We start from the raw sequence: 15514 nt of genomic DNA, 5'->3' as shown, positions 1-15514 counted from the left end.
AATGTCAAATGAAATGTGTGAATGTCATCAAGTACTTTAAGTTCAGAGGAGCTAATTATCCTGAAAGTTTACTGAGTGCCACCTCAGAGCTGTTTTCTGTTTGTACATGTGTGTGCTTACCCCTACGACAAACAAATAAGAGCATGGTGATTACATCTGATTTATGTAGACAGAAAGAAAACACTGAACGATCAGGAAACACTGGTGGGTGTTAATGATGATGTCATTCGTGTGTGGCAAGTTTTAAGGTACAGGACAAACCAATCTGTTGGGAAAAGTAGTTTTTTTTTTGTATATCCTCTGCAGTCAGTGAAAAGAGTCCATGCCCAGCTTGAGGCGAAGATGCATTAACAGCGGATCAATTCGAGGTATCGGAGTGCACACTTCCGGGTCCTTCTGTCGGAGATATTACAGAAGACGGAGTCGGTGCATCTTGCCATCCCCCATTAGCCTGGGACACAAACGGAAAAGGTTGAGATTACAATCGCATTCTCTGCAATATGAGCTTGGTACATTTCTATCCCCAAAATGTAACACAACACAAACTAGATTCTGGGTGCACTAATGTGTCAGCTGATATCAACGTGTTTTACATACACCGACGCTGTGTGATAAGTCTTTGCATTACAGTAGCATCAGCATCTTGGAAACAAATTTGTCTCGTGTCCCGACCAATGGGAGCAGTCCCTGGAATCAGTGTCTAAGCAGATTTCGGCAGCAGGCCGACAGCTTGTCGCTACATATTCTCCTGTCAGTCAAGAAGAGGGAGGGCTCGGGCCGAGTGAGGTGGGGGGAGCTGAGTGAAAGTGACAGGGCAGGGCCTCTCCAAGAGAGCCAGTCTTAGCCAGCCTGACTTTGCTTTGCTCCAGGCATGACCTAGCCTTTACTGGATCCTTCTACGTCACCACCAACAAAGCTAAAGGTTAGTCTATCCTAATATATCTGTGTGGAACTTTAAGGTTTGTTGCTACAACATAGGAGCTTTGCCACAATTTGACTTCTTCAAAATATTGTATTTATTACTATATTTTCTTCCGATTCTCTCTTGTCGTGGCTGCTCAGTGCCGTCTGTTGCTGTTTTAGCAGGGATCATGCTGAGCTCTGGTGAGCCAGTAGGCACAGGTCTCCACGGCGCATGGAAGTGAGAAACCTTGTGAGAAAGTGAAAAACGCTTGATCCTGGTAGGAGCTGACATGTCTGAAGAGCTTATAGCAATAAGGCTTCAGCAAAGCCAACATGACACCAAAAGCACTGAATGCTGGCAACAGCCCCCACCATTTGTTTACATGAAATGTGTTAATTCTTTTTTGCATGAATATATTTCTTTTTTTTCGAGTAACACTGCTGTAAATCTAATACCCTATTTTTGATGATTGAGTTTCAAATAATATTAGAATGTAAATATGCGTGCCTTTTACCCAACAGGCATAACAGTGTAAAGAGAGCAAAATACTGAGGTTCTGTTATAGTGCAGAGAGAGAGAGAGAGAGAGAGAGAGAGAGAGAGAGAGAGAGAGAGAGAGAGCTGTCTGATACTATTGCTCTCTCTTTTCCCTTTCTCTTCATCCTCCCTCATCAACGAAATTAATCTTTACTCTGATGGCCTCAGATTGTGAGCTGCTTTACAAAAAGGAGCCATATCAAACCTCATCAAGGAAGATGGAATTCATGTCTGGAAAATGCTGCGGGGGGATCACATGTTCGTATTTTATCGTGAAGATAAGGCTATGGAAAGTACCGTGAAGCATTTCAAAACAGCTAAATGCGACAGATACCGTGTGGAGAAAAAAAAAAGCACCTTTTTTCCATCTCATTTTTGGTTTGAGTCACACAAAGTATTAAAAGATGTTTATTAAAGTAAAGCTGAAGATTGCTCTGTAATGTGATTTTTTTTAAAGGCAACTTTTATTCATATCAGGTAACAAAGTGACAAGATGCTATGTCTGCTATGGGAAAACACATGCAAGGTTATGTCTCTCTGTACCTGCCATGTGTATAGTAGAATATAATATACATTCATTAGCTATAATTTAAATATAACCGTGCAGCAGATATGTAACCGTTAAAAGCTTTACTTACAGTTAACCCATGTGGACTATACATTGTGTTCCTCCCAAGAGCATCATTGTATCCTGCCGTCTGACTGATAACATGGCGCAGGGTATCCACCTGAGGGGACAGACAAGGTGGACAAGGTGGTCAACTCAGTGTCTCAAAGCAGGTCAACACTAACTGTAAACATGCTCAGTGAAGCAACAGATACTGACTAGTGTGAAATCACAAAGGGAATCCTGAGACAGCACATTTGTAACGCAGCTAATAGATTTTCTAATGAAACAACAAGGGCACACTGACATTACTAGCATGCTCAAATCTATTACATTTTCTATACTGGCTATGGAATAATAAACAAAAGCGTTCACGACAATCATACAACAAATACACTATGTATGTTTTAACTTTTATTTTTTACTTTAATCATGAATAAGCATAGGTGTTTTTTTTTTTTGTTTTTTTTACATGTGTGTCATTTGTGCAGCTGCTTTAAACTTACAGAATGGAAGACATCAACAACAAACAATAACAAGATGAGACAGGAAGATAGCAATATAGAATACAGGAAAAAAGGGGGAAAACACAGTACCAAAAACCCCAATACCAACCCAAGAGTTCAAGTCAAAGCCAAATGCATTCACAAAATGTTTTACTTAAGGTGTTTGGAATAGTAACCAGGAAATTGCTTTGCGGCATGATAGCAGTGGGGTGGGATTATATTTTGGCTGCCAAAATATTCCATCCAAAGCGAAATAGTCAGTAAACACTTTAGTCAATCGGAGGTTATAGAAGGCCTCGCCGTGGTAATTTGAACTGCTGTATGAGCAGCGTGTTTTTCTTCTTATTTTCTATTTTTGGCTTAATGTGCTTCAGACTGCACTGTGGATGGCTCAGTACACAGGCAAGACAAGGACAGCTCTCTGCACTGGTAGTCAGCAACTGTCCCCGATTGTTGATCCTACCTGTGACTGTACATTGGCTCCGACTTGTGCCCCTTGGTAAGAATCCCCATTCAGACTCTGCATGCTCAAGAACATGTCCCCAGAGTTTGGGAGGTTAAAAGAACCTGAAGAACCTGGAAAGGGAGGATGTAAGTAGCTGAATACACGAGAAGGCTATAAAGGGAAAACACAGACACGCACACGCACAAACAATGCAGACGCACACACACCACGCACGTGTCTGCATACACAGACCCGACTCAAGCAGACAGATACACTAAAGAAAGACTCCCATAAAGCAGGCAACTACGAGGTGAAGGAGAGAAAGCAAGGGAAGCAAAGAAACAAACAGAAGAGGACGATATGCAGAAGGACTGAAGAGGATCTTTTTTTTTTTTTTTACAAATGCAGTAGACTCAAATGAAATGAAAATCACACGACACAAGGGGAAAGGGGGGGGGGGGCAGTTCTATATGTGGTTGGTCGCTTAAGCTCCCAATTGTTCCACATCACCTACTTCCAATCTAATGTTGGCAGGGAGGTATCACATGGTAAATGACAAGGACAATAAGAAGCTTATGAAAAGACCAGTACCAGTAAACATGTTGGTTAAAAGAGTGTTTTTGCTCTCTGCAGAATCCAGCTGAAACTCTTCATCTTTCATCTGGAATCCTGGGTGCAAGAAAAAGGGACCACTTCATAAGCTTACCACATCCCGACGCAGGTCAACCTAGTCCAAACTCAGCATGACATTACTCATTAAACTGGACTAAACACACCCTCCTTTTAGGCTTCCTCTTTTTACATGACTCTTATTCAATATGAACTGCATATAATGCCATTTTGATATAATACTATTACTGTAGGGTACAATGCTCCCAGCAATGTGTCATTTTATTTAGCACAAAAAACAGCACTACCATTCAGTGGCACTACATACATTACAAATGACAGATAGTTGACAGAAAGTCAAGGGAAAACAAATCCCACTGGCATCCTTCTGAATTCTTGTTTTTTATTTTTTTTTATTTTGCCAAAAATACATGTGTTCTCGGTTCACAAGTCAGGAACGCTCTCTTTATGCATGAGTTTGCTTGGCATCAACTGTCTTATAGACAGGAGACACTTGTGATCCCCAAGCTGGGAGCAGAGCCTGTCACTCTTGCCTGTGTGAATCGTGCATGAGAGAGTGAGGCAGGTAGGCAGCAGGTTAAGGGCTGAGATAGAGGGCAGATATTTTGTTTTTTGTCTATATGCAGGAGTGCCTACCAGAGTTAGGTGTGGTAGGGGAGTTGGCCTGGCTGTTCTGCACTGCAGTGGCTACAGCGTGTGCTGCATTTACAGCAGTCTTGGCGGCATACAGGTTGGCTTCTTCCTGAAACTTGCCGATATTTTTCTTGTACCGGATCCTTTTGTTGCCAAACCAGTTGGATACCTGTGTGGTAGAGCAGAAGGAGGAGGAGCAGAGGAGTCAGACGTCAAGCAGCCACGACACCGTGCACTGAGCAGTGTGATTGTTTCAAGATGTCATGTTTGGGTCCATCAAGTACCCAATTCCCAGCCCCTGCAGTAATGTCCGCCGGGTACACAAGCTAATTAAGCCATAATCAGGAGCCACTTGTGTCTTCTCATGGATGGGAGCATGACATGCTCTCAGTTCTGTCTCCTGACAAAACTAAAACACAAGGGGCTCCTATTGCACAGACGCTTAAGTAAATGTATTATATATATACGTATATATATATATATATATATATATATATACGTATATATATATATATATATATATATATATATATATATATATTTCTCATATCAGGGATGACGTGATACAAATCCTAACATTTCTCTCCATAAAATACATAAATGTTCATATTTTACCCTCTAAAGAATGCTCACTGATTCCAGATCAGTGAGTCTAGGTGATTGACACCTTATGCAAACAATTACAATTAGTCAATTTAAGTGATTCAATATTACAGGGCAAAGTAATATAAAGCAGCACGTCAAATTTCACAATAACAGAAAAAAGTTAAATGTATATCTGTGTCAAAAATTTGGATTAAAGCATGCATACCACTTTATAATCTAACAAACAATCTGCTTTATTAATGGCTGGCCTGCGTAACTGTACGTAAGTGCTTTCATTCTTTTAAATAACAAAACAGCAATGAAACACTTGTTTTTATGTGTGTGTGTGTGTGTGTGTGTGTGTGTGTGTGTGTGTGTGTGTTTGTGCTCAGTGATCCTGAAAGCAACTTCTGCTTGTAATCATCAAAAACAAGAGTTAGAAGGTGAAGACCTGCAGACATGTGAAGCAGTAAACACAGACTATCAGGTCAGTCAGTGTTAATTGATGTGTGAAAGAAGAGAGAAATATTTTAGTAAGTAAAATGTAACTCTGAAGGCAGGAGGAAGTATTGACTTCAAATGAATGTCTGAAATGCTAATTTTGTTGAATCAGTCAGACGCTGAGAAGTTGTATGAGGGGTGAACCGTATGTGTGAATGCTGGCTCTGCAGTAACAGTGGAATAATAATGACATGATGCTTGTTTTTAATGGTTCTATAAATTAGAGTGTCTTGTCGCTGGGCTGCTGCCCCCCTTTCAGGCCCTGCAGCCCACGGCTGGACCAGCCAAAGAGCAGCTGCCCCTAATGACGCTTTATTTAATTTCCACCCATGTGCTTAAATTTTAATATCCCCAGCAGCCCGCCAATGCTGTGGTGTAAAAAACTGACTGGATTTGCAGGACATCAGATCATTTCTATCCTGCATGTCTCTGTGCTCTAAATCTTTAATATCTAGGCAATTAAAATTAATGACCATTCAGGCGAGGCCCACTGTTGGCAGGGTTTCCTTGACATCAATTGTTTGATGGGTTTACCTAGAGGTTAAACTAACAAGCAAGGTTTAATTGGAAGCAATGAAAGCCCTGGCCATCATCCTTTTTACTTAACCTGCTTATAGTGGATTGTTGAGCCAAAGACAATGCAATATTCTCGCTCTTTTAGACAGCTCACACAGTGCCTACACACCCCTGGAAATCATAAAGAAATGTTTTCTAAAGCTCATCCGTCTGTTTAATTTAAGAAAATGTTCATGCAAACAGTGTATTAAACAGAACTGCATATATTACAATGTCAGATGGGGTGTTTTTACAAGAAGACATATTTGTATCAATAAGTCTGAAAGTTGACAGTGGTAGATAGACACTAGTATACTTTTTTTGTATACTACAGTTGAAAAATAAACTTGAATCTGCTCTTGTCCTCTTTTATGAAGTGTGTTATGACTGGATTCTGCCACTATATGGTGTTACAAGCCTGAGACTTCACATCCTCTGGACGTTACAGCAGCCTCCTCAGCTCGAGCACATTTCTCTCCTGCCCACTGAACTCTGGCTTCAGTGATTCTCGGGTTCAGCTAAATATTGAACAAATGCACGGCACTGTAAGGTGTGGAGCACAACCCAATCTACAGAACTAATTCCCTTTTATCTTGTGGCAGGCCATGCATTCAATTGACTCCTATGTGTGGTGAGAGCCAGGTTGTGAGATTGAATTACCTGACATCAGCAGCCTCAAAGGCAGCGATTGTATAATGACCATGCAGGCTCCTTGCAAGAACACGATACCGCTGCCTTCATTGCTGCCCACTAGAGAGGCCGTGGAGCTGTGGTTAATAATTCAAACTATTTCACCCTATTTCAGGTCAATGCTCCTCGTAAGTCAATGTAATGCGATGCACAATCTGTCTATGATCTCAATATATCTGGGATTACAATGCCTGAAGCTTTAAATACAAATACAAAAGGTGGTCTCACTTGCTGTGATACCATCAATTATACAAGCCGCATTAATAATGAATAAGAGCTCAAGTCTCAGCTTCTCTGAATTCACTACCATCTGAAATATTGAAACGCGTCACTCAGAAGAAAAATGGAAGCAATGTAAAGGAGTCTCTGCACAGGAATCTGCCTTAAATGTTGAACCATTCGCACACATTATCTCATGTATGACCTCCGTAAACCCTGACACAAACCACAGGCATCCAATCCCACGCCTTCATTCAGGAGCCCAGCTCCGCTCATGCAGAGTGACAGAGGGAATAAGACGGCATCCTGTCCTCACAGAGCCACTTGGGTAATCGTAGCAATGCTCATTGTACTTTCAGGGTTCAATATTAAACAAATTAGACACATTGGCATTTCTTTTTTTTTGTTCAAGGTTCATCATCGCAGCATTTAGGTAGAACTAAAACACTGGATGTGAGCGGCATAGATCTCCCGAGGTAAAGAGGCTTTTTAAATGATCCCTGCTGAAATGATGCAGGGTGTTTCGTCAGCGATGATGTATCGAGCAAAGCCGCGGACTGATATTGGCATACCATTCACGACGGATGGTTTTTACTTAATGAGCTGCTTGTGCAATCAACAAAGCCCGCAAAAAAAAGTATTTTGTGGCTGTTTAAAAAATGACTTATCCGAGCCCCCAGAGTGGCCCCAGCGAGCGGTTTGCGACTCTGAAAGGCCAGGGCACGGTGAGGGATAACACACTTACGGCGCACTCGGCTTCATGTCGAGCCTCCGACTTTGTTACTCACTTAAAATGAGCCAAAGCACTAAGAATAAGTCAATAAGAATGTCTGCCGTGGCCTCCGCCGGTCGAGGAGTACGCCACTAATGGGGCCTGAGATGAGTTCAAGTGAATTTTTAAAAGCCCTCTAATTTCTGCATACACTGATTTGTTCTCATGGGAACTGGAACGGTGGCCTGTTTTTGCGAGGCACTCGGAAAAACAGAGTGGAGCTCCATTTGTGAGGGTCGGTGGCCATTTCTTTAACCGCTATAAAGCACACAGCGATCAAGGAGCGGGCGGGGGGGGGAAATAATCTCAGAGCGCAGTTTGAAAAAGATCCAAAAGACCACACAATTAGTCGACGCTCTACAACAAACAAACAAAAAAAAAGAAATTGTGGTAAAGAATAGCCAAAAAGTTACGTTTTATGTGACACATTTGTACACACATAATATGGTGAGAACATGGGTGTAGCTTAAAAAATATGAATCAATCAAAAAGACTTTGTGTTCCTGTGTGACTTGAAGGTGGGATGTAAATGCTACTTATCCACTCTTTAAAAAAATGTCAATTCAAACTTCAAATACTGTTATTCATGATAACATTAGCAGTGATCCAGTAGGGTGAGGGAGGGAGGTTCTGTGCAGTGGAAAACTGTGAGGCTATCACATACATAAACAAAAGAGTTACAAAAAATGAAAACAGTGGATCAGGAGAAGTTATGACATACCTGTGATACTGTGATGGTGCTTCCCACCCCCTGAAGGCAAAAAAGAATGGGCTTTTACAGTATCTGACTCTTCATGACTACACTCAATATACCCCTCAACACCCCCTCCCCACACAGAAAAAAACACCGCAGATTATTGTATAGATTCATGTTTCTGTGATATAGCGTCTCATGAGGACAACCATAGAACAATAGAGTATCAAAAAAATCTAGATAGTAGTCACAATCATAGCAGAAAAAACGAGAGCACAGGATAATAATACTCTGGATGTGGGGGTTAGGTGTGAGAGATATTGCCTTCAGGTTTACCCAACAAGGAGGCTCTACTATATATAAAGTGGGGAAGTATACAATATAACTGTGAATTAGCAGAGTCCTGCAAGGTCACTTGAACAGCAAAACATACAAATAAATAGCCAGTATCGTCTAGTGTTTTGAAGCACCAGACTTTAACTGCTTTTCCTAACCTAATGGATGATGCCATTTTTCTTCCCAGCTTATGACCTGAGCGACTGACCAGGCAACAGAGAGAGCACACATGGTGGATGGGAATGAGAGGGGGAAATGGCAGGGGACCCAGCGTTGGGGCGGCTAAGGAAGGACAGCATAGTGCTTTGATTGAGGCCAAGATGATATAGGCCTTCCCTCCCTGTGGCCCTGCTCTGACTGACTGGGACCAGCCTTGACTGAAGCATCATTAGGCAGCCACAATGCCAAGGTTAGCTGAGGACATTGTGTCTTGGTGGTGTGACCTACGGTAACTATCCCTCAAGGCTTTAGCCTGTCCCCCCCCCCCTGATTGCCAACCAGCTACTGTTAGAGGAGCATTACCCACCTGGGAAACTGTGATGCTGCACTTCTTCGCCAGCTCCTCCTTAGCCTCCTCACTTGGATACGGGTTGCTGAGGTGCGAGTAGAAGTATTCGTTCAAAATTTCCGTCGCCTGCTTGCTGAAGTTTCTCCTTTTCCGCCTGAGTGGGGAGCAGAGCGAGAGAAAGGCCGAGCGCGCCTATTAGCAGGACCAGCATTAACTCATCCACTTGGACTGCACAAATTGCACAATCAATCTCACACATAAACGGTGAAAATAATGAGGAATGGGCTCTAAGGGCCCTCAGGAGCAGAATATCGTGTCCCGCTCCAAGAGGCTCGTCAACACGCAGAAGAACAGACTCCGACCAATAGACTGACAAGCCCATACACACACACACACACACACACACACACACACACACAAACAAACACACGCACAGTCACAAAACACATACAATGTTTAATTTGGTCTGTTGGTCTGAAATCTCCAGTCCAAGCGTGTAATGTGTAGAGTTTAGTGCAGCGGATGGGTGGGCTTTGTGATGGAGCGCAAAAGCCCAGTCGGAGTGCATCTCGGTACATTATAGAAATCATGGCATGCACAGTTGAGCATTGCTCCTGAAGTGCCACAGCCCCAGGGATCTCCAGTAGAAACAAGCAAACTCTAACTAGATCTGGGTCCCCTTCCCTCCCAAGGGCACTACTTATCATGTTGTTGAGCATTTGCTTATTTTGCCTTGTTTACTAGCGCTTCACCAAGGCAGTGGGCAAGCAAATGTGCTTCCACTTGGCTTGTTTGGCACAAACTTGTGCCGCTCTCTGCAGAGCGCCCACACTGCACCACACTGTGAGTGATTAGAGCAAATCCGCAACACCTGCTGATGACCTCCCCTCCATCCATTACCAATGACTCGGCCCCCCCATTTCATTTCGTCCTAACTGTTCTCAGGTGTGGGGCCCGTGATTGTCTTGAAAATGGATAATGCATGGAACATGGACATAATTAAAATCATGCATCTCTGCAGTGCTCACACTGTGTGCTGTGCCAGAAAAGTGAGAGGAGAAACAGACTTCCGACCTGCACGCAGTCTAAACCTGACCTTATATGGGTCATACGGAAGCAATAACAGTTTCTAGATACAAAATACACACACACATCTAAAAATATGTACAACAACACTACACAATCCACTGACCTGGCATCAAGGAATCTGGAGCGCAGGATCATGACAGCCTCACAGGTGCTCTGTTTCAGCTGCATCTGGATGGAGCTGAATTTACGGTGGATGATTCCCACCATACGCTCAATCTCTTTGGGGGAGATGGGCCGCGTGCGAGACTGTTCCCTCAGCAGGTTCATCACATGGGTAGTGAATTCGTTGCATGCCTGCCAAGTGACAGAGAGACACAAAGTGCAGCCAAGAGTTCTGTAAATGTCCCACGTCACAGCAGTGAACTTACACAAAGCTCTTTGACGGATATTCTAAAGTTGTGAATGTTTTTTTTTTTTTTTTTTTACATGCAAGCTCTTTTTGTTAAAAGCTTCCAACACAGTGCGGCGTTTGTGTATTACTTTGATGACATAATAGGTGAAGTCGTCTTTGAATATAAATTTGCAATTTGGCTTGGCCCTAATGCAGAGCGAACTCAAACAGCTTTTCGTTAAACCAGTAGTTCATACATGATTAATTAGAATAACTCATTTACGTAGTGCACACTTTAGCTCATTACTCTGAGCAAAATTCGTTAAGTATTTACATTTAGATAATTAAAACCTGGAAACACCCTTAAGAAAGATGCATTTACTCCCACCTCCTCTCTCAGAGAGCAGGGAGTAAATTAGTCTAATTTACCTCACTGGCTTGCTGAGGCATCACTATTACACCTTCTATTTTCGCCCATAATGCCTGTGTAATGGCGGGCTCAAAGTGCTAGGTGAAGGAGCTGATCATACTTTCATTTAACACAGATGACTAAGGCTCTCCTTTGGATCTCTATAATCAGCTACAACACAGTGAATGAAATTGCTATTTTTTTCCCCTAACTGATAACACATTCTCCCCATCGAGCATATTCCCTGCTTTTTTTTTTGGTAATGCAAGGAATAAGCTGTTCTGAATAGATGTGAAGTTTGAACTCAATAGGTCTACTTTAATACCAACTGAAATGTTAAATAGCTGGTGGGAGTCACATGGTTATTTAAACCTTTTAAATGGTTAAAAAAAAAAGGACAACATTGAAGTTATTGTCATTTTCTTGGCGGTAGTACGTGGAGTTGTGTGGTATTTCAAGCAAAAAAGAAGAAAAGAATCCTGAAGTCTCCGAACCTGTTCGTATTTCTCCAGCTCCGTGTGGTAGATCTGTCTGATCTGGGTGAGTTTGGCTCTGTAGTCGGAATGTTCAATGGAGTTGTCGGCCGCCCCTCCGGAGGCCGCGGCTGCAGCTGCGGCGGCGGCGGATCCGCCACCTTTCTCTGGTCCTGCCACGCCCTCTGCCAGCAGCATGTTGTCCAAACGCATGAGCTGGGGGTCTGGGGGGTCCTCCTCCTGGGAACCACGGATGCTGAGACCTGTAGCAAAACACACAAACAGGAACACTGGGTCAACTAACGTCATCCAGAGATGGTAACACAAGAACAATGAGAAATAAAACTGATAAAATAGGCCCAATTTGAATTGTTAAGAGCAATTAAAAGCATTATGTCTGCGTAGTCTGCTTCAGTATAGTGTGATGTTTCCCCTGCAGGTATGAACTGGGTGCCTGTTGTGTGTGTGCTGCGTTCCTGTCGCCCATGTCTACGCCTGTTCTCTTTTATTTACACACTGCGCTGCACACTGTGTGTACGGGAAGGCTGACATGACAGCAACATCCATAAACTGACAAATGCTCAATGGTGAAGTGGCACTTCTACACTGCGAAAGGATGCTAAACAGAAAACTATACCTCTAGTGAGTGTCTCTGTCTTTGACACAGTGAATGCTGGGAACTCCAAAAAAGTAACCTCATTTATATCTGCTTATACGGCTTGAATCTTGTATAATTTTACTATCCTGATTTTGCAATATTCTAAGAAGTAATAAAAATGTGCTGGTGAAGTAAAAATCTACATAGGGCAAAATGAGCGTGGAGCCCATTTTATGTAAAGTGCTCATTCAAGAATTCTGTCTTCACTCTCAGACCCTGCTGCTTATTTGCTCTGGTTTTCTGTCTCGCCGGTCTGTCAGCAAGTCGTAATCACCCAGCAGATAGCATACATGCTCACCTTGATGCATTGGCAATGTACCCACAATGCCAGGCTTCACAGAGAATAAACAAACAAAAGAACACAGCGGGTCAGAATTACAACTAAAACAAGCTCGGGCAATCCACTCTAATAAGTGGATACAAATGTGGCTCAATGGGCAGTAAATACTGAGTGGCTACTCGAACGTTATGATTACCAGAGTTGTTTCAATTCAATAATCCCTCCCGCAATTCAAGCATTTTCAACAGCTCATTACAGCTTCATTAAGATATGGCCAGCCACTGGACTCTAAATAAGGAGATTAGTGGCTCTATTGTGTCAGCCAGTAGGCATGCAATCAGAGGAGCCCTTTTACCACGCTTTGACCGACTGACCCTGCACGCCGGCCACAGGAGGAAATACTAGAAAGAAAAATCCTTTCTTATCTCCTATAAACACATTCCTGAATAAAAAAAAACAAATTAGGAAACATATCATATTTTAGTGACTCCTCCTGGTGTTTTCATCTCTGCTGGTGTTTTGTTCGACTGCAGTGCCAGTGAAAAACAAATTTGCCTCTATTTATGGATCGGCTGGCTTCGAGTCTTTTAGGTGTAATGGTGTGAGAGGAGTGGATGAATGTGGCTATTTGTGTTGGAGACATTGAGATGCTGGACAAGGCTCCATCAGGCTTGCAGAGCCAAGCCATCCATGTGGACAATATGCCGCTGCTCCACTAACCCTCATCCACATCACGGTGCATCTGCGCAACTCCACCCAAAGCTCTCGTTCTGGACAGGCTTGACTGTTTCTTTTCCAGTTTGTGCAGCATGAAAACAAAATGGCACATGATTCAAATGTTGACCGACCAGGTGGGCCGCGCTACATATCTCAACATGCTCTAATAGCTGGTGGTTTGTCTGCCATTACAGTTCATATTTCCCTAATTCAGTATTTCCTCCCACTCTAGGATTCAACTGAAGTTCAGCGGGCTGCACTTTCCTTTGTGCTGCGGGTGGTGGTAAGTAGGTAGGCATGTTTTTCATGTCAGGTATATTAAATATAACTCTGGGACACAGCGTACATTTCCCCACCAAACCCAGTTGTCACTTTCACTCCACTCACTCTATATCCAGGGGAAATGCAGCTGAGGGAATTTACAGGGCTTTTCAGCTAAATGGGCATAAATCACTGGTTTCATTCAAACTAAATAATCACAGGCCATAAAGAGCTACTAGTCTCTTACCATATATTACCTCAAAGTTCCAGTGTGCAATAATGTGGCCATTCACGGCGAAGGAAAACAGAGCGAGACATTGGAAAGTGACATGTAATCCTGTTAGTCCACTGACATGCGGAGTGGCCGTGACATTTTTATCATACATGTCCATTTCTATTTGGGAAATCAACGGGATAAAAATGATTACTGCGCTGCCCTGAGAAGCAGACGGCCCTGCACGAGTCCACCAGGGTGTGTTTGTGCCACAGCAGCTGCAGCTGGCCATTCATAACTCACATGTTGGGAGGGATGATGCGTCCGTCTTAAATACAAAACAAATTTGAAAAATAAGAAAACATAGCCTCGAGAAAAACTATTTTAAAAACAGGCGCAATGTGTCTCCGTCTCGCTGTGCACCTTTTGTTGAATGGGCTAAAGATTGTGGCTTCAACTGTCTAAGCTCGGCGCCATCACACGACTTCCACAAAATAGGCTCAAGCGAGATAATATCTTTAATTTGCTGTGTGGTTGACAAATCTGTATAGTAACTTGCAAAGCCACAGTCACATTCTAGCACCCGCAATGCTGCTCGCCTGCTCAAATCTTTATCCTGTTTTTGTCTGATGATATGGGTATTAAAACAAGTTTGGGCACCAGAGTTTAGCTCTAATCCACCTCCACAGTCAAAGTGGGATTAATCTCAGTGCAAAGAGAAAGTGCTGGAGTCGTGTCACCTTGGTAAAGCCCGCGAGCAATTGGAACTTAAGAATGAAAAATCTATATGTGGTCTGGTTATTTCACACAACTCTGATGATGCTGGCTCACGTAATTACCAGAACGAATCTAATGATGTAAAAGAAAAGACAAAAAAAATCGGAAATTGTTATAATAATGTAACATGTCCTTAATCTGCCTCATTTGTCATTCAACAATACAGGTGGAGTAGCTGGGGAAAAAGCACTTGCCTATATGATTGTTCCTCATTTCTCCTCTGTGGCTGAGACAAAAAGAGACACTGTGATTAATCCATCCCTATCAGTCAAGGGTGGCTCTTCTTTTCATTTTTTACAGGTTTCACCGTCCGTATCAGATCCCAGGAAGTAACAAATTTGACAGATAAAGACAATGCGGCCCCTTTCGCTCATACACTCTCCCCTGTTCTCTGTTTATAATCATTTCCGGTTCTGGGCTGTTGTCTCGTACATCATTCCCTGCTTGAAGCCCTGACAGTGATCTGAGCACTGCCTCGGGCCGCTCTCCTTTCCTCCCACCTCTTTCCCCCCCTGTGCCCTCTTTTATTCTGTGGGTTTAGCTGACCTTTGGCCCGCTGCTTGTTTACTCTCATCACTGAAGTGTGAGCAGGAGAGCCATAAAGGCAGAGCCCTGCTGGGTTAATGTGGCCTGCTGAAGAGAGAAGGGGTGGCTCTGGGCTCCTCCACCTCATTCTGCTGCACTGAATGCACTGTCAGATGCCAGACAATACCCTACAAGAGCAGCGCTTCTTGCAGATAAAGCCAGAGATTTGTCTTTTGTCGTTTTTTGTAGTTTTTTTGTTGTTGTTGCAGTTTCTCAATGCTAAAATGTTGCTGGTTGCAGAATTAAGCATTGCAGTGAAGTGGCCCTGCCTGTGTGTTTAACCGTGTTTGACGACACACAGAGTCTCTGTTACTTCCACCACTGTTTCTAAAACATCATGATCATTACAAGTAACCCTGACCTCCTGCAGCTCCTCTCCTACCCAGCACCTCCAGTGAACAGCTCTGGCCACGTATCGACACTCTGTTCATCTAATTGCATTGATCCGCAAAGGTCTCCCAAAGCTAACTAATCGAAACAGAATTTATTTTCTGTCAATATTTGCAAAGGTCATCTCTCTTAAAGCCGAGGAGTAGACGCCGTGAGCAGAGAGGCGGCTCGGAGGAAGGAGGAGGAGGACCGTGGCACCTAGCCTGTTA

The 15514-nt window shown here is 43.1% G+C and overlaps 1 protein-coding gene across 6 annotated transcripts in view; it reads right to left on the bottom strand.

Annotated features, from left to right (window-relative positions):
- Nucleotides 1–332: 332 nt before the first annotated feature.
- The window catches only part of pbx3b (pre-B-cell leukemia homeobox 3b), a 56617-nt gene continuing 41435 nt past the window's right edge, over nucleotides 333–15514 (bottom strand). Inside the window, exons 3-10 of one of the 6 annotated variants that reach the window (XM_076104953.1) lie at nucleotides 11445–11686; nucleotides 10314–10504; nucleotides 9140–9275; nucleotides 8305–8334; nucleotides 4265–4430; nucleotides 3017–3129; nucleotides 2079–2168; nucleotides 333–451 (exon numbers count right to left, since the gene is read on the bottom strand). In XM_076104953.1, coding sequence (XP_075961068.1) covers nucleotides 359–451; nucleotides 2079–2168; nucleotides 3017–3129; nucleotides 4265–4430; nucleotides 8305–8334; nucleotides 9140–9275; nucleotides 10314–10504; nucleotides 11445–11686 — 1061 coding nt within the window. In that variant the 3' untranslated portion in view covers nucleotides 333–358. Of the gene's footprint in view, nucleotides 452–2078; nucleotides 2169–3016; nucleotides 3130–3589; nucleotides 3668–4264; nucleotides 4431–8304; nucleotides 8335–9139; nucleotides 9276–10313; nucleotides 10505–11444; nucleotides 11687–15514 lie in introns of those variants that run through there. The other 5 variants (XM_076104955.1, XM_076104956.1, XM_076104957.1 and 2 more) reach the window with 5 other exon arrangements.

This window comes from Anarhichas minor, unplaced genomic scaffold, assembly GCF_050575085.1.
Source record: "Anarhichas minor isolate MPS153535 unplaced genomic scaffold, ASM5057508v1 ptg000030l, whole genome shotgun sequence".
NCBI lineage: Eukaryota > Metazoa > Chordata > Actinopteri > Perciformes > Anarhichadidae > Anarhichas > Anarhichas minor.
Note: the sequence above shows the minus strand (reverse complement) of the source record. Positions and strands in the feature narration are given on the sequence as shown.